Genomic DNA, 19,663 nt, shown 5'->3' with positions numbered 1-19,663 from the left:
CCAATGCGCATGTCGTGCCATAGCCGCCCTCGAGGGAGAGAGAGAGAGAGAGAGAGAGAATCCGGCACAACCAAAAATCGGTACACGATACATTAGACCAAGTACGAATGGCCTCTCATCTTGATATGGCCCAGAAATAAAAAGACAAAATCAGACGACAATTCGATGGCGTCATTACCCCTCTGAAACCGAATTGGAGAAACGAGCCCTTTATATCCACATCAGCCAATTTTCTTTTTTCCTAAATGAAAAAATTTAACCATCGGTGATGGTCTATTGTTCGGGCGACGTAACGACAACAGGAAGACTTGACTAAAAAAAAAATTGACGACCTTTTTTAAAGATTTCATTTTTTTAGACGAGGGGGCCAAGTCGTGAGCTCATATAAAATATCCCAACCCCACCCACTATTCCATTTCGTGTACGTGTGAATGCATTTTTGGTTGTCATTTGACACGCGCCCATGTCGATGTGTGTGTGTGTGCTGTGTGTGCCTTTGATACGAATACATACTCGCAGGAGTCGCAGTTTTCTAAAAATCTTAAAGTTTTAAAAAACAAATCATTCTTTTTTATTTCCTATATTAAGTTCAAAGGCTTGCTCAGCTTATTTTGTAGCGCATTGTTGGATTACGAAAGGGCATCAATTTGTAGACTGTATACCAGAGTCATTGAACGGCCTTAGAACCGTTTTTGTGATACGTAGGCCTGCTGTACTTCCCCAGATAAGGTAGGCCTATATCCAAGCCTAATATCACGAAGGTGATGTGTTCAGTTTTTTACCAATGTTAAGAAGACATTCAACTAAATGGAATTATCGCAATTTATCTCCTCACTCCGTTAGCTACAAGAATTAACTCGAATTAACAACGATATTACGATACTGAGATTTGATTAATTTGAAAAACGTTCTCGTATCCTACCTTTCCCTTCATTTTTTTCGATTCACGCAAAACAAGCGTGTTGCGGGCGCTCTTTTTTATCTCATTATAAAAAGATTATTCAGAATAATAGCATGAATGAGACCACGACGGGACATTTGGAATATAGGGGAATCAAGCAAAATTTAAATTAAATTAAGTTCAACTACTTAAAAAAAAAAGAATCTAATGAACATTCTTGTCCTAAAATAAAAAGAGATGAACTAGTCGGAACTAGCTATGTACAACGCTACATTTTAAATTGACGTTGAATTTTGTCTCCATGAATTTGAAAGAATGTTAGGCCTACTTACATCTCAATAAAATATTAAATGAATTATCTTATTTGCAGTATTAAAACAGGTTTAAATCCAATAAAGTATTACATTTCTAAAAGCATTAAAAAGCAGAGTCATCCGCAAAAAAAAAGCTAAAAAAGCAAAGCATTTAAAAGATTTTAAAAAAAATCATTTTAATCAGTGGTTGTTTGGCAACAGCGTTTTCTCATGCTTGCTATTCTACTCATTACGTTTTTTAGATCCTGAAAGTGAAATTTGAGTTCATGCTGTTTGCTGGCGTTAGCTTATTGTAGTTGACTAGTTTTTTTCCCAGTTGTAAAAAAGTATAAAAAGATAAAAAATTGTACCGTCATCCCCCGAAAGATTGCAATACTTTAAATGGCTGATAGAAGAGGATATAGTCGGGATGGGTCTAGAGACTCTCGCCCGAGTAGTTCGTTTACTCAAAATTCTCACAGTCACAGAAGCTCATATGAGTCTAGCCACAACAGCAACAGGGGTAATAATGCAAGTAACTCTAGAGATCATTACCATCAGTCTAGTAGTCATACAAATAATGATCATAGCCATCGTAGTGAGAACTCAACCATCATTCGGGTTTCATACGATATTGTCAATTGTCTGTCAGCCAAAAGTAATGCCAAAGTTGGAGAAATTCAGGATAAATCTGGAGCCAAAATAAAGGTAGTTGTTTTAAAATATTTCTTAGTTAAAAAAAAAATATACATATAAATTTTTTTTTTTGGTGTACAGGTCCTTCATGAAGATGACAATTGGGTTGATGTTGGTGTTCAGTTATCTGGTGATCCAGAAAAAATTAGATTAGCTGAAAGATTGATCAAAGAACTGAGTATTCCGAATTCTGGCAACACTACACATGCCTCGACCACATTCCAACAAAGCAACCAAAGTGGTGGCAATTCTTTAGCTGAATGGGCATCAAAGGAAACTGACTCAGGGATGAAAAAACCCAAATGGGAAAATGAGAGACCAACAGATTCAGACAGATGGAAGCAATCATCTTCATTTGAGCCATCAAGACGTCAAAATAATTTTGAGTCAGAAAATAGGCAATCCCAGCCATCTGGTAATGCATTGATTGTTAAAGTGCCTTCTGCATTAGTTGGAAGAATCATTGGCCGTGGTGGATCCAAAATTAATGAATTGCAGGATCAAAGTGGGGCAAGAATCAAAGTATAAATTAAAATTTTCAAAAGATTTGATGAATGAAATATAATGTTATCATTATTCTTTCAGGTGCTCAAGGATGACGATAATGGAACAGAGGCTAGCATTCAAATTTCTGGCGATCCTGAAAAGCAAAAAGAAGCGGAACGTTTAATAAAAGAGCTTGTTGACGACACTAGCTTTCCAAGTTCCAGATATCCGAGTAACGCTGCTCAACCTGCCGTCGTAGCTGATGAAATGGATGCAGGAGTTGTGGATTGGGGTGCCGTCATCAGGGATTCAGTACGTTCAAATTTACATTGCTTGAGGGAAATCTCTATCATTTTCCACGATACAGAAAGAAGCCTCAAGACGTCGTTGGGCAAACAGTCCACAAATTTTGAAGAACTTCTACATAGAAGACCCTGAAGTGGCAGTGATGTCTCGTGAAGAGGTCGACAAATTTCGGTGAGAATTTCTTTAAAGCAATTTAATCTGCCAGTACAATCAAAAGTCTATTTTTTCAGGTTGACCCACAACAACATCACAATATCCCACTATAAAGCAGATGATGATCGGCCAATCCCCAATCCTGTGTTGACTTTCGCCCAAGCATTTGCACACTATCCCGAACTTTTAGAAGCAGTGCAAAACCAACAGTTTAAAGATCCTTCTCCTATTCAATCTCAGGCATGGCCCGTACTTCTCAAAGGTCACGATCTTATTGGTATTGCTCAAACGGGCACAGGAAAAACGTTGGCGTTCCTCCTTCCAGCTATGATTCACATCGAAGGACAGCCCATCACACGCGCTGAGCGTAGTGGACCAAGTGTTCTTATTATGGCACCTACGCGTGAGCTCGCTCAACAGATCGAACGAGAAGTAGCGAAATTTCCTTGGAAAGGGATCAAATGGTAATGTTGGTTTTTTGAACTATTCATTGAATGATATTTTATAAATTTTTTATTATTATTTTTTCCCTAACACAGCTTATGCGTTTATGGTGGCGGTGACAGACGTCAACAAATTGGTGCTGTTGCTAAAGGTGTTGAAATTGTTGTTGCAACTCCAGGCCGTCTCTACGATCTGATGCAAGCTGGTGCGCTCAAGACGAGCTCGGTGTCATATGTTGTATTAGATGAGGCTGATCGGATGCTTGATTTGGGATTTGAACCACAAATCAAGAAAATTCTCATTGATGTCCGACCTGACCGACAGATCATAATGACCAGGTAAAATTTTTCTCATTTCATCGGCATACACGTTTTTATCGTCAGTCATTGATCAATATATCTCTATATTCAGTGCAACGTGGCCTGAAGGTATTCGTCGGATCGCCAACGAGTACATGGATAATCCTCTCCAGGTGTGCGTTGGAACTTTGGATTTGGCTGCATGCCACTCCGTTACTCAGCACGTCGAAATATTGGACGAGGAGGAAAAGCGCCCACGGGTATAACTAACTGACTCAGATTATAGTTGATTATTCAATTAAGCTTTATTATTTTCTTTTGTGTATAGCTCATTGATTTCATTCGCGCTCTTGATCCGAATGACAAAGCCATCGTCTTCGTCGGTCGTAAATTAGTTGCTGACCAAGTGGCCAGTGAACTGAGTTTAATCGGAATCAGTTGCCAGTGCATTCATGGGGATCGTGAGCAAATCGATCGTGAGCAGGTACATATTAATATTTAACCTATTTCTACGTTAGTCCCTTTTTTATCATAAATTTTTTTTTCTTATTTAGGCGTTAGCTGACCTGCGAAGTGGTGACGTAAAATTGCTAATTGCCACAGATGTCGCTTCACGAGGCATTGATATCAAAGATATTACGTGAGCTCCGTTTTATTGTCAAGTTTTTAATGAATTCTTTTGTAATTTTTTATTTTTGTTTGAAGGCACATCCTCAACTATGATTTCCCTCGTCACGCGGAAGAATACGTCCATCGCATCGGCAGAACCGGTCGAGCTGGAAGAACTGGCATTGCAATTTCATTCATGACCAGGGAAGATTGGTCTAAGGCCAGTGATCTTATTGACATATTGAAGGAAGCTAATCAGGTATGTGGCGCGTGGTTTTTCTCTTACTTGAATGATAATTACGTATGAATCTGTGTTATTTTAGGAGATACCTCCCGAGCTGATTAAAATGTCAGAAAGGTTCGGTGCCTGGAAAGTGCGCAAAGACGAGGAACGCCAGAGGAATTTGGCCGACTGTGGTGGTGGTGGTGGATTTCGTGGTCGAGGAGGAGGTGGCGGTGGCCGCGGTGGTCGTCGTGGAGACCGAGACGACGGATTTGGATTCGGAGGTGGTGGAGGTTTCGGAGGTGGTGGAGGTTCCAGAGGTGGTGGAGGTTCCAGACGAGGCGGATTCGGTCGGGATTTCATGTGATTCATTGGAATATAAAACTATTCTCTTGTTAGCATTTTAAGTTTATTAAATGTTTGACACAGAAATTTCCAATTCAATATTATTGTTGCAACTCAGCCATTTGCTAAAGAAGCAGTGTCGTTACTCAAAGTCTCATCCAATTTTCTTTTTTGTTTTGCCCTTGAAGAAAGGGTTTGACGTGGTTTTGAGGAATTATTTTTCTGCATTGGAGTTCTCCTTGTTGATTTTTTTTGTTCAGTCACTGGTTGACTTGCTGCTCCAGTATTCAATATCATGTCTTCTAATCAAGAGAAATACACAGGTTTAAATTTTCCACATCTTTTGTACAGTATTTTTGTTCCCTTACCTCCAATGAAATTGTTTCCTTGAGTTGCTGTATATTTTTTCCACAAAAACTTTCTCTCTTCTTGAGCCACAAGAATTTGGTGTTGCATTTCTGAAGCCCTATCACATAGAGCAGCATTTTCCTGGTTGAATCGCGAAATGATTAGAAATTCAAGGAAAACAATTGACGGACATTACCAGGACAATTTCTTTGATGCAGCGTTTAAGAAGTTTATATTTCAGTTTGTAGTTCGCTTTCGGAGGATCATTAGCAGCGCCGATAGAGTTTGACATCTTCTCTCTAGCACCAGACGGGTAAGTCTTTTAACTACAAGAAACACGTGAAATACGTTCAGAAAAAACTTTAATTATAGAAATCTAGATGCAAATGTAAAGTTAAAATTTCAGATTACTGCTCAAAAAGGCAAAAACAGTATTGAAATTCGAAGTCAAATAAACATTGCTAGCAGACGATTTTTAAAAACGCTTGAAAGACGCCATCTTTCGGACATGTTTAACACCTTAACGAAAACATTGAAATTTCATAGATGGCGTTCGCATTGGCAGCTGTCAAAGTTCATTTAAATTTACTAACAAAACATAATGGCTTGTGAACTAAACAAACACCTAAAATGTAACAAAACTAGAGTTTGACTTATGGTTTTTCTTCTTAACTACCTTCCAGAAATGCGTGTGAACTTCAAACGAAAATTTTTCAAAATTACTCGCTTGGTTTTCCATAAAAAATGCTTCTTTGTGGTCTTAATTGTCTGCAGTCTTTCGATGATTTCTCTGTTCTACCTCTTACAATGGAATATAATATGCTTGAATATCGATATTGAAAATCGTTTAAACATTCTGGTAATCAAAAAATTAATGCACTAATTAAAATTTATCCCATATAAATGAAGTCTATAAATTTTTTTGTTTAATCTAGTGCAATGAGTACAGTCAAGGAAAGGCCTTTGGCAGACTATGTGAGCCACTATGCAACAATGGAGAAATCTCTGCACTATCCTGTGAATCAATGCACAAAGGAAAATTTGCTGTTTTCACTGCCCTGTGGAATAACTCGCTTATTGTTATCAAATCACACAGAATAAAGTCAGAGTACATACCACTTCAATGGACAAATTCAAACTCCAGTGAAGTCTATCCCAACTACCAGGAGCTTGTTGAGATGGTAACACAGTCTATGCTGGTGAACTTTGGAATCCAGAAGGAAAACCTCATGGACCATCTTTATCCATTCCTTGGTGACTACAAACATGAAGTTAATAGAGAACTTATGATTAACTTATGGCAACTGTCACAGGACAATGAATATGTCACCCTTATGATCAATCAGCATTCCCATTTATTCCCTAAAATCCTATCTAGTTGCGGTACTTTTTATGCCGTTGAATACGCCAAACCGATCTCTAGATTAAATATTTATTCCGACCGCCCAGAGGATTTTTATGCCAGGATTCACCAGGCAAAATTGATGCTTGAGCTACTTGATGACCTTCACACAACATTTCCTGATCCTGTTCATGTCTGTGACGTCAAATTGGAGCACTTTGGTCTTTTAAACGGTCGGCAGGTGCTATTGGATGCTGATACTGTTTTCCCAAAGACCGTAGTCGACCGATCCGTTGGAGATGGTCGTGAATGCCGTAAACATTCCGATTGCGATCTCTTTGATTGTCGCTCCCTATGCAACAAAGTGCTCCATGTTTGCGATACGCCGACTGTCAATAATAACTTGCAGATAGTGTGCCAGAAAGTCTTTTTAGATTCTGGCTTGCTCATCTCCCGACATCTTCCGTCAGATATGAATCGGCTATTAAAAGAATGCGCTAATCCCTACCTTTCCCAGGGAAGACAGGCTGCTTCCGTCCAATTCCATTACGAACTGGCAAATTTTTTCAACGAGTTCCTTAGAATGGTGGCACATCCGGAAAATACGGTTGTGTAGATCCATAATTTCAGTCATTTTTTTCCGTTCTCGTACTGTTTTGTGATCGTTAATATAATGTTAATTTACTTAGTCTTATTTAAATCAACGAATAGTGCAATACACTTCATTCATCACCGTCATTTACACTTTTTCAACTTGTAAATATATTTGACAACGGTGCTCAGGTTGCAGACATTGGTTGGTGGACGATGTTTGTTTTTTTTAAATGTTGAGAAATGTCAAAATTTAGCTCAGACGAAAGGAAACGTAAACTAGCTCTTGCTCTAGCTATTTTAGAATCATCAGAATCATCTGATTCTTCAGATGAAGAGATGTTGAAGATGCTCTTAAAGGAAAAAGTGCTGCGCCCGAAACACAAAAAACGACGAAGTTTGATACACTCCTACGCTGAAGATGACGTAATTAAGACATTCGACACGTAATAGGGAGAGGATGATTTTACCCTAAATTCACTAATATTTCTTTATCTCAGTTTCGTAGAGAATTTCGTATGAGACGAGAAACATGTTCTCAGATTATATCAGACTTTGAGAAATCACAGTATTATCCCAAAAATGATTCACATGGTGGAACTCCAAAGTCATCAGCAGAAAACCATGTACTATCTTTTTTAAAGTAAAACCTTGATTACTTGTATAATATACCTCTATTAATAAATGACTTTTTTTTAGATTTGCAGGAAATAAAACTTGTATAAGAGATGTTGCAGCAAAATTTTCCATTGGAGAATCAACTTTTCACAGGCAGTGTGCACGTGTGATGGACTACCTTAATGACATTGCTCCAACCATCATAAAATTTCCTGATAGTAAAGAGAAAAAGGCAGCAATAGCACAACAGTTTGAACAAGTATATATTTACATTTTGTGTTTAAATTGGTGATCATTTCTATTCATGACTACACATAAAAATTAATCTTTCATTTTTAGATTGCTGGATTCCCTGGAATATTGGGTTGTATTCATAGCACTTACATTCCCATTAGAGCTCCAGCCAACAAAAATAAGTTCATTTACCTCAACCATCAACAGCAAATTTCTATTACTCTACAAGGTATTTCCGACCCTAATGGAGCATTTCTCGATGTTTTCACCGGTCCACCAAGCAAAATTCACGATGCGCGTGTCTACAAGTTGTCATTCGTCTACAAAAGGCTTCCCGACCTTTGTTCTGGTGATCTCCATTTAGTTGGAGGCGAAGCCTTTCCATTATCAAATCATTTGCTGACACCATACCGAAAACAGAATGGCCAGTCAGTTATCAACTATAATAATAGTTTGCATTTATCTCGACAACCGGTTGAAAAAGCAATACGTCTTCTAAAGCAACGATTCAGACAACTGAGCCGCCTCGATTTTCATCAAGTTGATACTACCGCAAAATTTATGATCTCATGTTGCGTCTTGCACAATCTTTGCACTTCCGCTGATGACACTTTGATTGATGATGGCGATCTCCAGACGGAACCATTTGAAAGTGAAACGGCAAATCATATCAACGCTCATCTACATTCCGAATTCTCCGAGCCCATTGAGCAAAGTCCAGAAGAATTGCAATCTCAGCAAATGGGTGAGTTAAAGCGTAATCGGATTTCAACGGACTTGTGGACAAAGCTGAATTTGTAACCATCCTAACTGAAATATAAATTTTAAAAATCACTCAATAATTGTACTTTTCTGTCCTCATAATTTAAAGTCTCTTATTTCTCTGAAAGCAAGTCAAGACCGCCTTGGTAGAAAATGTTTTCTCTGCTGTCATTAATGTACAATAATAAGCTTCTTAATTAAAATTGATGGAATAGAAGGGGAGGGGCATAAAATATTTGTGTGCGCAGTTCTAGTCCCTTCCTCTGGTGTTTTATTCCGGTTTTCTCTGTGTTTTTTGTTTCTTTCTTCTTAGCTTTTTGCTTTACTGTATTCTATCAGCTTCCCACTTCTCTCTCTTTTTCGTCCGGGTTATCTACAAACATCTGTCCAGTACAGACGTGACTTGGTTTTTGACGAGCTTTATTTTTATTTACAAATAGCCTAAAAGGCTAAAACGAGCATTTTTTTTTACATGGATAGAAAATAGTCAGGGAAAGTTTGTTACTGAACGGGTTTCGTTACTTTCGTGTCATACGATATATGCGCTACCCGATAGTCGTAAAATCGTGTAGAGAAAAGGCGTTGGTTTCATTAAATCAGCTGCGATAGCCTCTGACCAGCTGGGACTTCTTTTAGTGCATACTTTTTTTTTGTAATTTGAGTTGAAACTGTTTGTAGACTTTAAACGAGACATAATCTAATAGATTCATTCATTAGACATTAGTAGATGGTGCAACAAAGCGTGAAAACCAGGTTAAGTCGTTAAGTTAAGTCATTGTTTTCATTAAACCTGCTTTTAAGTTCGGAGAGTTTGGACATTTTTGGCTTTTTTCTAAAACCGGTTAAAACGCACAAAAGGAATAATATATAGCAACGTGGCAATGCACAAGATTATGTTTTTTCGTTGACTTTAAAAATTGTTAGCAGACGAATTCTGAGAAGGCTTTTGTGACGCGTAGGACACGGGCCACGGGGCAGCGTTTTCATTTCTATTTTTATGAGGATCTTACAAGTTGTGGTCTTCGTCTCTCCGCCATAACAAAACAAAGTTTTTCTTCAATAAGGAAGCACACAAAGGAAAGCAATGACAACTTTGACAAGGAAGAATTCAAATTCCTCATTTTGAAAAAATAGCTAAAATTGTTGACTACATCAAAACTCAAAAGGTGTGTGAGACTTTATCTTACTCTGAGTAGTTCAGTTTCTGTTGTTTTGTTCACAGAAGCTTTTTTATGTCACATCAAAAGGTTTGAGTTTAATTAATTTTTGTATTTTTCAGTATTCTGTGTAACTGCAATGAAGTGTTGCTGCATTCCTTCCTGTCCAAAGCCAACTAGTTCGGCTTGTCATGACATTCCATCTGATGTTCAAAGAAGAGAACAGTGGCTGACTAGCATCAATAGTGATCACCTTGTTCTCACAATAACTGATCAAGATATTCTTTCCATTTGCTCTCTTCATTTTAAACAGAGTGATTACATATATCTTTTCTGTGATGATCAATCTAAAAGAAAAATAAGGGAAGATGCTGTGCCATCTGTCTTTCCATGGACTGGTGATTGGGACAGCAATTACACTGCAGAGATGGAGGTTGCTGAACTGTACGGGGAATGTTCACAACAAGCTGATTGTCCAGAAACAATTGCAACCACAGGCCTACCAGAAGGGGAGGCAGTTCAGTTGGGAAATGTTGAGTCACTTGGTATTACTACTCCTCGAATTTCCACTGACGATGATGCTTGCAAGGAAAATCCATCTGCCCCCAGTGACTTGAATAACAGGTATTCCCGTTCCTTTTTCATGTTTTCTCTTACAACATATTTAATCTATTTCTTTATAGTGAGACTGATACAGGAAGGCTGAAAAACTTGCGTGCGACCTCTATACCAACAGCTTCATTCAGCCACGTCATGCAGCTTTCGGCATCCACATCCAATACTACTTCACGTGTCGAGTCATCGGACGACGAGGATATCAAGATTTTCAACATCCTGCCCGAAAAATTTCAGTATAGCTGTACAGAATGTGAGTTCAAAAGCCCAAACATAATTTCTCTCAAGGATCACAGAATGAAACGTCATCCCTATGAAAGTCGATCTGAACCCACAAGCGCGAACAAAACAGTTAATTCTTTCCTTGGGCTCAGTATGTGCGAAACTCCTACTCGAAAAAGTCGTGGCTCGCCTATTTCATCATCTTCATCTGGATCTCAATATCTAGACAAATCTGGAAGACGACGTACTATTTATTCTTGTACGCAATGTTCGTATACGAGCAAAGACAATTATGAAGCTCTGAAAGTTCACATAAAGAAAAAGCACTCGCCAAGTGCCTCCAATACCGCTGATCGCTCTAAAAGTAATCGCCTGTCACCTTCGTCAGCATCGTCCTCAACTTTGGATTGTCCTCATCCTCCGAAGAGGGCTGTTCGAAAATGGTATCATTGCTCAGAGTGCGCATTTCGAACGCCTAATGCGAAGAAATTAAAAGCGCACCTGAGAGAAAACCATCCCAATACGCCGAATTCGTTAGACAGTGAAGCCACGAAGCCGACCACTTCAAAACAAAGCGAAACGAAGACAGATGAAGTACGCTTGGATATTGACCGTTCTGATTTGAAAAGAGTAAAGCGAAACGGGATAAATTATTATATGTGTCCTGGAGGAAATTGCTCCGTTCGAGCGAAGGACCCGGCTTATGTTCTACGTCATTATCAGAAGAATCATTTCACACTGAAGTCGGAGAAACGAACCAATTCTGTCACGCCAAAAGAAGAAATGGTCGAATTATCGCCGATTGCCAGTCCTCGATTAAAGACGAAAAGTACAGATGAAACCATCAACAGCGAGGAACGTGATCGATTCTTTTGCAAATTGTGCAAATTTTCCACTCTGAAGAAACCGAATCTTAAACAACACGAAACGAGGCATGGAAATAATGCTGCATATAAATGTAAAATGTGCTCGTACTCGGTCGCCGGCAGCCGTCAGCTCGCCTTCCACATAACCAACCATCATCAAGAAGGCTTCCCTTGTAGCTTATGTGATTTCAGAGCCGAATCCTGGAATTCAAAAAAGAGACATGAGGCAACTGTTCATAAATTATCTACAACTGTCAAGACTCGGACTAGTGCTTCAGAGGAGCCATCCGACTTGGATCATGATTTAGAATATGCGTGTTCTCATTGTTCTTATAAAACCCCTTCTCGAGAACGTTTTCTTGCTCATGAGGTATTTCACTCACTTTTAAGCCTATGCAAAATACTTGATACTAATGATCTCTATTTGTAGAAAACACACTTGCCTGACGTCGAAGAATCATCGACCGAGGAGTTATCAGTTGAGAGTGACCGCAAGGTAACGAGGGCACTAACCTCGATTAAAAAGGTTGAATTCATTGCTCTGCGTTATGATTGAAATTTGATTGCAAATAATATTTGATATGTTTCCCCCTAGTTGAAAAGAAAACGTGACGAACCGGAAGAATCCATTAGCAGCGGTGGGACAGTCAAACTGATCGAACGACTCGTCTATCAATGTCCTCTTTGCAGTTATTGGGCGCGAACCGTGACAAATTTTCACCAACACTTTATAGCACACGAGAAAACTCCAGCGTTCAAATGTTCCGAATGCGATTATAGCGATCGTTACCGCAGAAATGTGACGAGACACATAACGAATAGTCCCAAGGCAACGCACAAATCCGCTTGCTGGGTTTTGATTAAATCTGTTCCAGAAAATCAATATCCCGAGTACCTCAAGACAGCCAATGTACCTGAATGTAGTTATTCGGGAAAATCTCTGACTCCCACTAACGGAATTTCAAATGGTAAAACGTTCGAAACAAAATCTTCAGATTCCAGCGAAAATCGATCAAGGACTGCAAGCGAATCATTCCCTGAAGGCAGTTCAGATGACGAATCTCATGAATGGATTCCATCATCGCCATCTATCATGAAAGACATCGACTCCTCTTCCCCGAGTTGTGTGGCTACTCCAGATGAGTCATCGGAATATGAAGAAAAGCGAACTTCACTTTGTTCGCCGACGTCCAAGTCAAAACTTTCTTCCGAGAGTAGTGCGTCGTCTGATGCATTCAATAGTAAAATATTTTACATTTCTATTTGTTTATTTTTCTCTCGTTTTTAAATAATCGTTGTGATCCATATTAGGTAGAATAGTTCTCAGAAGTTCTTCGAAAAAGAATAATAGTCCTCGTCGAAAGAGATTACGAATCGACTCGAATGAGTCTGGCGAAGCCAGCAATGAACCACTGCCCCGGAATAAAATGAAAGCTCTTCCTGCTCCTCCTTTGAAAAGTAAATATAGTTGGTCAAAATGTATTAGAGATGTCATAATTAATTTTTCATTTTGACAGACACAGAACGCAAAAATGGCATACTAAGCATCGTTGATCAGAAGTTAGAAATCAAGATGAAGTTGAAGATTCCATCTAGCTTTCCCAAGGGTCCGTTTCCTGCATTAGAAGAGGCTTTGGCGAAACGTCAAAAGGATGAACGGAAGATTTCAGAAATGCGACAGAAAATCAATAGGATGCGGGCAAAACAGGAGAAAACGAAAGAAAGGGATGAACTCAGTCAGTCGGACTTATTGAAACTGAAGGAAAGAAAGGGTGTTGTTATCAAGCTAATAACGAAACTTAACGGTAAAAAAATTGAAGCCGAGCTACAAGTTCGAACTCAACAATGCCGAGAGCTCAAATTAAGCCTTGACATGTATGATCCTGAGCAGCAAGAAACGGGTAAAAACACAGAGGAAATGGCTGAAATTAAGAAACTTGTCTCTGAATTAGAAGATAAACTTGCGTTGATCAGCAAAGAAATTGCGAATCTGCAAGAAGAAAATGAAGACCTCGACCGCCAAATCAAAGATACTGAAGAATCTCATGCTGGAGCCGCTCAACTCTTTGAAATTCTACAAAGTGAACTGTCCGAAAAGGAATCAGAATTGACTTCTTTTGAACAAGAACTGACAGAGTCGGATGCTCGAATTGCGGAATTGGTGAACAAGGAACGAAAGGAAATCACAGCTCTCACTGAAATTTGCGAAGATGAATTGAAAAAGGCTTACATGAGAGGTTTATCAGAAATTCGCGATAGAGAGCAAGAGTTGCTCAATGCTTTGGAACAATTTGTCAAGGAAAAAAATAATGATTCTCTGAATATTGATGAAAGCGTTTGATATTGATACACAAAACTTGTGATTAAGAATTTCTGGGTGATTCTGAAAATTTCTGAGATAAACTCCATTTGCGTTTCTTACTGATCATTCAAATTGATTCTTCTCCAAGTTTTCAGTTATATGTGTAAGTGATGTCGGTATTTAGATATTGCGCTTCGATTATTGCTATCTTTACTTTCTGACAAGGAAACGTTTAATATGTTGTCTTGTTATTATTTCGAACTGAGCGACTGTGTGGTGTTAACAAGACAGCAATTTCCAAGGGTTTTATTTGCCTCGAATGCAATAAACTGAATCAAATTCCTTTCTTCCTTTCCTTGCATATTTTTTTTTTTTTTTTTTTTTCACAAAGTTTTACTTGTACCACTTCTGCGCCGTCTTCATAGTTAAGTCATCCGGATGGGCTTACGTCAAACTAATTGCAAAAGGCAATCTTTCTGGGAAATATTTATGTAAGTACTTGATTAATGATATTTAAAATTGATTTTTTGGAAAACTCATAATAAAACGCGTAAAACGAAAAATCCATCAAACTCTGCTCTGACCTCTAAGACTACTAAATGGAATTTGACCCAAAAGTCAAAACTATGCCAACTATGCCCTCATTGGGGGGACCGCTTGGGGGGGCCCAGAATGTTCGAGTCGAGGATCATGTTTCCTCAAAACTGGCATCTTTATTTTACTTTCCCGCCCACAGCCGTAATGTTGTTGTTGTAGCAGTCGAAAACTCGGTAATTTAAGAAACAGGCAAACAGCATTTGAACTCAATCTCGTGGGAAACAGAGCGTATTCACGGCGCGACAAAGAACAAACGTTTGGGTGCAGCTGCAGTGAAGAGTAAAAGAGTGAAAACTCGCCTTAATTTCCTCACACCTCTTTGGTTCGTTCAACCTTATAAGTGGAATCCCTTCAACATGTTCTCTTGGAAAGTGCCAGAAATTGATTATCAAATTAGGTAATAATTTATAAATTAATAATGAAAGTTAGATATAGAACTAACAGATCTGTCTTTTAGAAAAGATGCAATTTTTAAACTTTTTCTGAAATGACACTACATTTTTTCTTCTTTCTCACATAGATGTATTTATTCTTTTTTACAAAAACTAATTGCATTAAATTTGAGAAATTGTTTAGGAAATACTTAAGTTTCTTTGAAACTATTTACTGTTGTTTCAATTGTAGCCAAAATGTCATGCACAGTAGGTCTGTGTGCTTGAGTTAAAATGAAATAGCTTACACGAAGCATTCACTCACAGTTATTAAATTAGTGTGACAATGGATTAAATTCTGTACTCATTTAATTTTATGATTTCCTACAGATGTTTTGTTGCATTTCTTCTAAATATTCAAAAAATCTAATTGACAACTTGAAATATAGCTTACATCATGTCTGGTGCTGAACATCTAGAACTGTCAAATAATAAGGAAACAACTAAAGAAAAAACTAATCGGAATTTGTTGGCAGCGAGGCGACGCCAGCAAAGAATGAGGAATTTGAATATGACCTACACGAAAACTCGTAAAAGAAGGGTGAGTTTTTTGAAGCGTCACATTGTTTGTTATTTTTAATTTAAATTGTATTTTAATTAAATGTGTAGAAGCTATCTATGAACCCTGGGAGGAATAATGCAGTGGCCAACGCATTACCGAAAGCGGAATCATCATCTCTGTCAGTAGAATCGGTGATGGTCTATCGATGTCCATATTGTACTTTCTGGCATAGAACACTGGATGGGTTTCACGCTCACATATCGAAGAAACACGCAAATAACACTCGATTGTATCAGTGTACGTACTGTCACTTAACATCGGATTCTCGCGACGAAATTTTTGGTCACATCAACCAACTCGAGGAGGCAGACAGTGTGCACAAAAGAGCCACTTGTCTCATCCTTTCAAAAAATCTTATCGAACGATACGCTGCTTATCTCAAAACAACAGAGGTGCCCTCATCTGCTAATTATGGGAAACTTCCCAAAAATTCTGATGAAGTCAACCAAACGGATAAAAACAAGAATGTTGTTACACAGCCGAACATTACGAAACTCTCTCAAGAAGAAACCAATTCTTCATCCATCCAAGATGAAGATGATATTTTATTTTTTCCGGATAGTCCTATCTCGGCCTTTCCCGATACCTTGATTTCAACCCCCTTCTCTGACGGTAGCGTAATGAATTCGTCTAAAGCTCAATCTTTTATTAGTAAAAAGTTACTTAAATGGAATTCGTCTGTTAGTTTTAACTAATATTTGTTTGTTTTCTTCTTATTATATTTTCGGCTTTAGTTCGTTTGGAGAAAGAAGACCCTCTGGAATCGAATTCAAAGAAAAAACAGAAATACGAACACATGAACAATAATGTATTAATCTCGAGCAAACAAAGAGAAACTGAGAATCATTTGAATACCCTTTTTGGGATTCAACCTATGGAAATTGAATCTAAAGTAAATCTACTTCGACCTATGAGTAGAAATAAAAGAAAACTATCAGATCAACACCCGCAAAGCGGAAATAGCTCATCGGCGAACTTTTACATGGGCGACAGTGGAACTGATGATTCAGATGCATGCATACCAACTTCGTCCTCTGAATATTCTGACTGGTTAACCGACCGAGGAACTGCTTTGGAGCCTCCCAAAAATATAAAAAGAAAGGTGTCAAAGCCTAGATCAGGTGGTTGGATGGGGGCAACCCAGAAGAAATTTCGTCCTGCGCCGTGTTCAGTTGTTCCACGCCGACTGCCTTTCTATCCCCAGATGGGTGACGAAGTTGTTTACTTCAGACAAGGTGAGATTTTGTTTTGCGTGTGGTTTTATCAGATTGCGGTATAACTTAATTTTCGTTTTAGGCCACGAGCTTTATTTGGATGCTGTCAAACAAAAGAAACTCTACAAAATAAATCAAAGTTCGCTTCCTTGGCACAACAAACTCATTCGTGAACAAGAATTGGTTAAAATCATTTCTATAAATTATGAAATTAAAACTCCAATAAGGCTTTATTGCTTGAAGGTGATAGTATTTAATTCTATTGGTTTAAAAATGTCTATGTAATTTACTCTTTTTTTATTGACAGCTCGGACTGATGGATCCGACCACCAAATTGTTAACTGGTGAAACGTTCAGCCTGAAATATCATGATGTTGAAGGAGTGTTGGATTTCCTTGTACTTCAGCAGGATTTCGATTTGGCTATTCTACGCACCTGGCAGCCAGGTGACTGCTTCCGAAGTATCATAAATGACGGTTATGGAGAGCAAATGTGGTGGGAAGGTCACATAGAGGCATGTGAACCACTCAGCGATCAGTACCCAAATTCTCAATTTCTCTGTTATCGAGTCAGGTTCGTCCCCAATTAATTTTAAGTAAATTATTGGTTATTATTTCGCTGTTTGTACAGATGGAGCAATAATGAAATTGATCGTGCTAGTCCATGGGATTTGGAAAGAGTTGATTTAGAAAGAATGCCTCCTAGGCCTTGGGCAAAGGTTCCTGCGCTTCCGACTGAGATTGCGAGCTTATTGTACAAACCGCATGCCGAAGATTGGCCTCCAGTGGGTGATCGGGACTCGGAATGTGACCGAATTTCTTCTGGTTTCAGCAAAGTCATGGATATGTACGTGGCAAAACATTTTGCGACCCCCGTTAACCTCGACCTGTACCCGACTTACGCTTCCATGGTGAAATATCCCATGGATCTCTCGACTATTAAAGCAAGATTGGAAAACCGCTTCTACCGACGTGTGACATCCGTCCAGTACGATGTGCGTCGCATCCACATTAACGCATACAAATTCAATCTCCCCACATCAGATATAGTTCGAAACGCTTCCATCATTTCGGACTTGTGTTTAGAGATTATTGGCAATCGTGATTCTGATGACGTCAAAGCAATGTGCCGTGAAATTAAAGAAAAATACAGAATTCTGGATGAAGAGGAGGAAAAGGCTGCGGAACGCAGCAAGAAAGCAGAACCAAGTAAATCGTTAGAAAACATCAATAAGGTAACATCTAACCACCTGTTTGAATAACGGACGCTCGTAATAATTATTGTACCATTACAGAATCGGATTGCTACTCCAGCCTTAACTTTCGCTACAAATTGGAGGCAGCAATGCGATGATTTAATTAAAATGTTGAATCGGTTAGAAGGTGCTGCATGGTGCCGAGCGCTTCTCAGAATTCCGGAAGTACCAACTAGTTCCCAAGTCGTCGATCTTCAAATGGATTTTCAAACAGTGCGCGAAAAGCTTCGACTGAACAACTATTTGACACCGATGGGTTTCGCGAAAGACGTCCGTTTTATCTTGGACACTTCCAGGGATTCCTACAGCGATAAGGAATCACCCAATTTGGCTAAGATTGTGCGATTGTCAGATGTATTTGAAGAACACTATAGCAAGATTCTTTCTTCTTTGAAACCATCGAAAAACACAGCTAGTAAATAGTCTCATTGTTAATTTATCAACTTCTTGCTCATGTCGCTTTTCTTACGCAGGGAAATCCATGAATTCCAGTTCCAAAGACGATATGTCGAGGAAGGGAAAATCTCTAGCTCCGACTAGCTCAGCAAATGAATTTTCTAAAGGTCTCGAAAATTCCAAAGTTATACCAAGCAAGAGGGAAGACCAGGTATTTATTTTTTGTTATTTGTTTGCGTTGTTTTCATGTCAGTTATAATTTTTTTATTTTGTTAGATTGCTAGTAAGCCAAGTTCCTCATTTGTACCTGGACATGAACAACTTTGTGTCCATATTCCCGCCCTGGATAATATCGTCAATCTCAATGTGGAAATTCCCGACACTATTACTACCGACTCGTTTGCCATAAGTATTCTACACGATAAAGGATTCCTACAGAATACGACACCGTTACTGAATGAAAAGGAGCAATTGAATGTCGACATTGAAAATGGATTCCGTAACTTGAAGTTGATTGATGCTGAACTGAAGAAAGACATGCAGTTATTGTCGGAACAGCAGCACAAAATTGACGCACTTTATGGCAAATTATTTCAACGCCGTGAAGCAACAGACAACCCTGACGGCGAATCATCATCCCCAATACTTCAATTGACGTCCTTAACAGATCTTGGAGAAAAGATTCGTGGTCAGTTGTTGGTTTGTAAAAAAGAAAGATTAACTCAAGAGCTGAGATGGAGAGAACAGCAAGCAACTTTATTGAAACTGGAACTCCAACTCAATTCTCTTGACCCCAATGAAAACGCGCTAGAATTCAAAACTGTGGGAGAAATCCTAGTCGAGACAAGAAATCAAGAAAAGCAATCGGAAAACAGATTGAATTCGATTAAAGCTGAAATCGCATCGTTAGAACGGGAGCAACAAAATTTGAATTGCAAAATCTCTGATGTAAATGCCATGCATGACAAATTGGCTGGAATGAAAGCTATCAAGGCATCAATGGAAACTCAGATATTAATGAAGAAATCAAAGAAAAATGATATTATTAGCGATCTTAACAAATGGATAAGCGCATGGAAGGAGATGGAGATGAAAATAATCGATGTCCTTTATCAAGAAGCTGTTGGAGACATAGAAAAGATGGCGAATGAAAGATTCAATAAATTAGAGCAGGTTGTCAAGTGTGCGCTGAAACCAAACGGCGCAACATCGACGCAGCTGCCAAGTTAACTCGATGAAACATTTTTAAACTATTCAAAGCACCATACAATTGTGATCCTACATCGAGATTAATATTCCTTTCAAATTGACTGAATGAAACTGCTTGCCTTTAAACTGAAATGTTCTTGTCACTCAACAGTATTTTATTTAGATTCTTTTTGACGCTTATCTTTCA

At 38.6% G+C, this 19,663-nt stretch overlaps 6 protein-coding genes across 10 annotated transcripts in view; 5 read left to right on the top strand and 1 right to left on the bottom strand.

Annotated features, from left to right (window-relative positions):
• The window catches only part of LOC124312357 (collagen alpha-1(I) chain-like), a 1,404,094-nt gene that overhangs the window by 667,829 nt on the left and 716,602 nt on the right, over nt 1–19,663 (top strand). The gene's annotated exons all lie outside the window — the stretch shown is intronic.
• LOC124312300 (probable ATP-dependent RNA helicase DDX43) lies at nt 1,419–5,092 on the top strand. Its single transcript, XM_046776774.1, has 11 exons — nt 1,419–1,902; nt 1,972–2,412; nt 2,476–2,688; nt 2,744–2,853; nt 2,913–3,299; nt 3,375–3,617; nt 3,691–3,838; nt 3,907–4,062; nt 4,133–4,218; nt 4,284–4,446; nt 4,511–5,092. The coding sequence occupies exons 1-11, from the start codon at nt 1,597–1,599 to the stop codon at nt 4,775–4,777; spliced, it is 2,520 nt and encodes an 839-aa protein (XP_046632730.1). The 5' UTR covers nt 1,419–1,596; the 3' UTR covers nt 4,778–5,092.
• On the bottom strand, nt 4,798–5,615 carry LOC124312507. Its single transcript, XM_046777039.1, has 4 exons — nt 5,515–5,615; nt 5,300–5,429; nt 5,124–5,244; nt 4,798–5,057 (listed from the first exon to the last, which is right to left on the bottom strand). Exons 2-4 carry the CDS (start codon nt 5,393–5,395, stop codon nt 4,870–4,872), a joined length of 405 nt encoding a protein of 134 aa, XP_046632995.1. The 5' UTR covers nt 5,396–5,429; nt 5,515–5,615; the 3' UTR covers nt 4,798–4,869.
• On the top strand, nt 5,670–8,722 carry LOC124312392 (protein ANTAGONIST OF LIKE HETEROCHROMATIN PROTEIN 1-like). 3 transcript variants are annotated; one of them, XR_006910486.1, is made up of 5 exons: nt 5,670–5,962; nt 6,039–7,462; nt 7,537–7,679; nt 7,736–7,913; nt 7,994–8,722. XR_006910486.1 is itself a non-coding variant. In XM_046776899.1 (4 exons), exons 2-4 carry the CDS (start codon nt 7,619–7,621, stop codon nt 8,687–8,689), a joined length of 918 nt encoding a protein of 305 aa, XP_046632855.1. In that variant the 5' UTR covers nt 7,085–7,462; nt 7,537–7,618; the 3' UTR covers nt 8,690–8,722. The 3 variants fall into 3 exon arrangements, 2 of the variants coding, with proteins under 2 accessions (XP_046632855.1, XP_046632854.1); XM_046776899.1 differs by lacking the exon at nt 5,670–5,962 and having other exon boundaries at nt 7,085–7,462; nt 7,537–7,662; XM_046776898.1 differs by lacking the exon at nt 5,670–5,962 and having other exon boundaries at nt 7,085–7,482.
• Nucleotides 9,036–14,158, top strand: LOC124312284. Of its 2 annotated transcripts, none has more exons than XM_046776756.1 (7): nt 9,036–9,816; nt 9,930–10,431; nt 10,491–11,880; nt 11,941–12,006; nt 12,106–12,751; nt 12,822–12,968; nt 13,028–14,158. In XM_046776756.1, the coding sequence occupies exons 2-7, from the start codon at nt 9,947–9,949 to the stop codon at nt 13,849–13,851; spliced, it is 3,558 nt and encodes a 1,185-aa protein (XP_046632712.1). In that variant the 5' UTR covers nt 9,036–9,816; nt 9,930–9,946; the 3' UTR covers nt 13,852–14,158. The 2 variants fall into 2 exon arrangements, with proteins under 2 accessions (XP_046632712.1, XP_046632711.1); XM_046776755.1 differs by having other exon boundaries at nt 9,046–9,816; nt 11,941–12,036.
• LOC124312281 (PH-interacting protein-like) lies at nt 14,452–19,624 on the top strand. 2 transcript variants are annotated; one of them, XM_046776750.1, is made up of 10 exons: nt 14,452–14,806; nt 15,230–15,381; nt 15,450–16,053; nt 16,137–16,637; nt 16,699–16,859; nt 16,924–17,189; nt 17,247–17,850; nt 17,911–18,286; nt 18,345–18,478; nt 18,544–19,624. In XM_046776750.1, exons 2-10 carry the CDS (start codon nt 15,238–15,240, stop codon nt 19,495–19,497), a joined length of 3,744 nt encoding a protein of 1,247 aa, XP_046632706.1. In that variant the 5' UTR covers nt 14,452–14,806; nt 15,230–15,237; the 3' UTR covers nt 19,498–19,624. The 2 variants fall into 2 exon arrangements, with proteins under 2 accessions (XP_046632706.1, XP_046632707.1); XM_046776751.1 differs by having other exon boundaries at nt 14,453–14,806; nt 15,450–16,014.

The sequence above is a fragment of the Daphnia pulicaria genome, chromosome 8 (assembly GCF_021234035.1).
Source record: "Daphnia pulicaria isolate SC F1-1A chromosome 8, SC_F0-13Bv2, whole genome shotgun sequence".
Taxonomy (NCBI): domain Eukaryota; kingdom Metazoa; phylum Arthropoda; class Branchiopoda; order Diplostraca; family Daphniidae; genus Daphnia; species Daphnia pulicaria.
Note: the sequence above shows the minus strand (reverse complement) of the source record. Positions and strands in the feature narration are given on the sequence as shown.

Bases quoted from the DNA above. Each gene is read 5' to 3' on its own strand.
- LOC124312300 (XM_046776774.1), top strand. From the start codon at position 1,597: ATGGCTGATAGAAGAGGATATAGTCGGGATGGGTCTAGAGACTCTCGC. The intron at 4,219-4,283 runs GTGAGCTCCGTT...TTTTGTTTGAAG, and splicing joins ATTGATATCAAAGATATTAC to GCACATCCTCAACTATGATT. The intron at 4,447-4,510 runs GTATGTGGCGCG...GTGTTATTTTAG, and splicing joins TATTGAAGGAAGCTAATCAG to GAGATACCTCCCGAGCTGAT.
- LOC124312507 (XM_046777039.1), bottom strand. From the start codon at position 5,395: ATGTCAAACTCTATCGGCGCTGCTAATGATCCTCCGAAAGCGAACTAC. The intron at 5,245-5,299 runs GTAATGTCCGTC...CGATTCAACCAG, and splicing joins GCATCAAAGAAATTGTCCTG to GAAAATGCTGCTCTATGTGA. The intron at 5,058-5,123 runs GTAAGGGAACAA...TCTCTTGATTAG, and splicing joins AGGAAACAATTTCATTGGAG to AAGACATGATATTGAATACT.
- LOC124312392 (XM_046776898.1), top strand. From the start codon at position 7,555: ATGAGACGAGAAACATGTTCTCAGATTATATCAGACTTTGAGAAATCA. The intron at 7,680-7,735 runs GTAAAACCTTGA...ACTTTTTTTTAG, and splicing joins CATGTACTATCTTTTTTAAA to ATTTGCAGGAAATAAAACTT. The intron at 7,914-7,993 runs GTATATATTTAC...TTTCATTTTTAG, and splicing joins TAGCACAACAGTTTGAACAA to ATTGCTGGATTCCCTGGAAT.
- LOC124312284 (XM_046776755.1), top strand. From the start codon at position 9,947: ATGAAGTGTTGCTGCATTCCTTCCTGTCCAAAGCCAACTAGTTCGGCT. The intron at 12,037-12,105 runs GTTGAATTCATT...GTTTCCCCCTAG, and splicing joins CACTAACCTCGATTAAAAAG to TTGAAAAGAAAACGTGACGA. The intron at 12,969-13,027 runs GTAAATATAGTT...TCATTTTGACAG, and splicing joins TCCTGCTCCTCCTTTGAAAA to ACACAGAACGCAAAAATGGC.
- LOC124312281 (XM_046776750.1), top strand. From the start codon at position 15,238: ATGTCTGGTGCTGAACATCTAGAACTGTCAAATAATAAGGAAACAACT. The intron at 16,638-16,698 runs GTGAGATTTTGT...TTTTCGTTTTAG, and splicing joins AGTTGTTTACTTCAGACAAG to GCCACGAGCTTTATTTGGAT. The intron at 17,190-17,246 runs GTTCGTCCCCAA...CTGTTTGTACAG, and splicing joins TTTCTCTGTTATCGAGTCAG to ATGGAGCAATAATGAAATTG.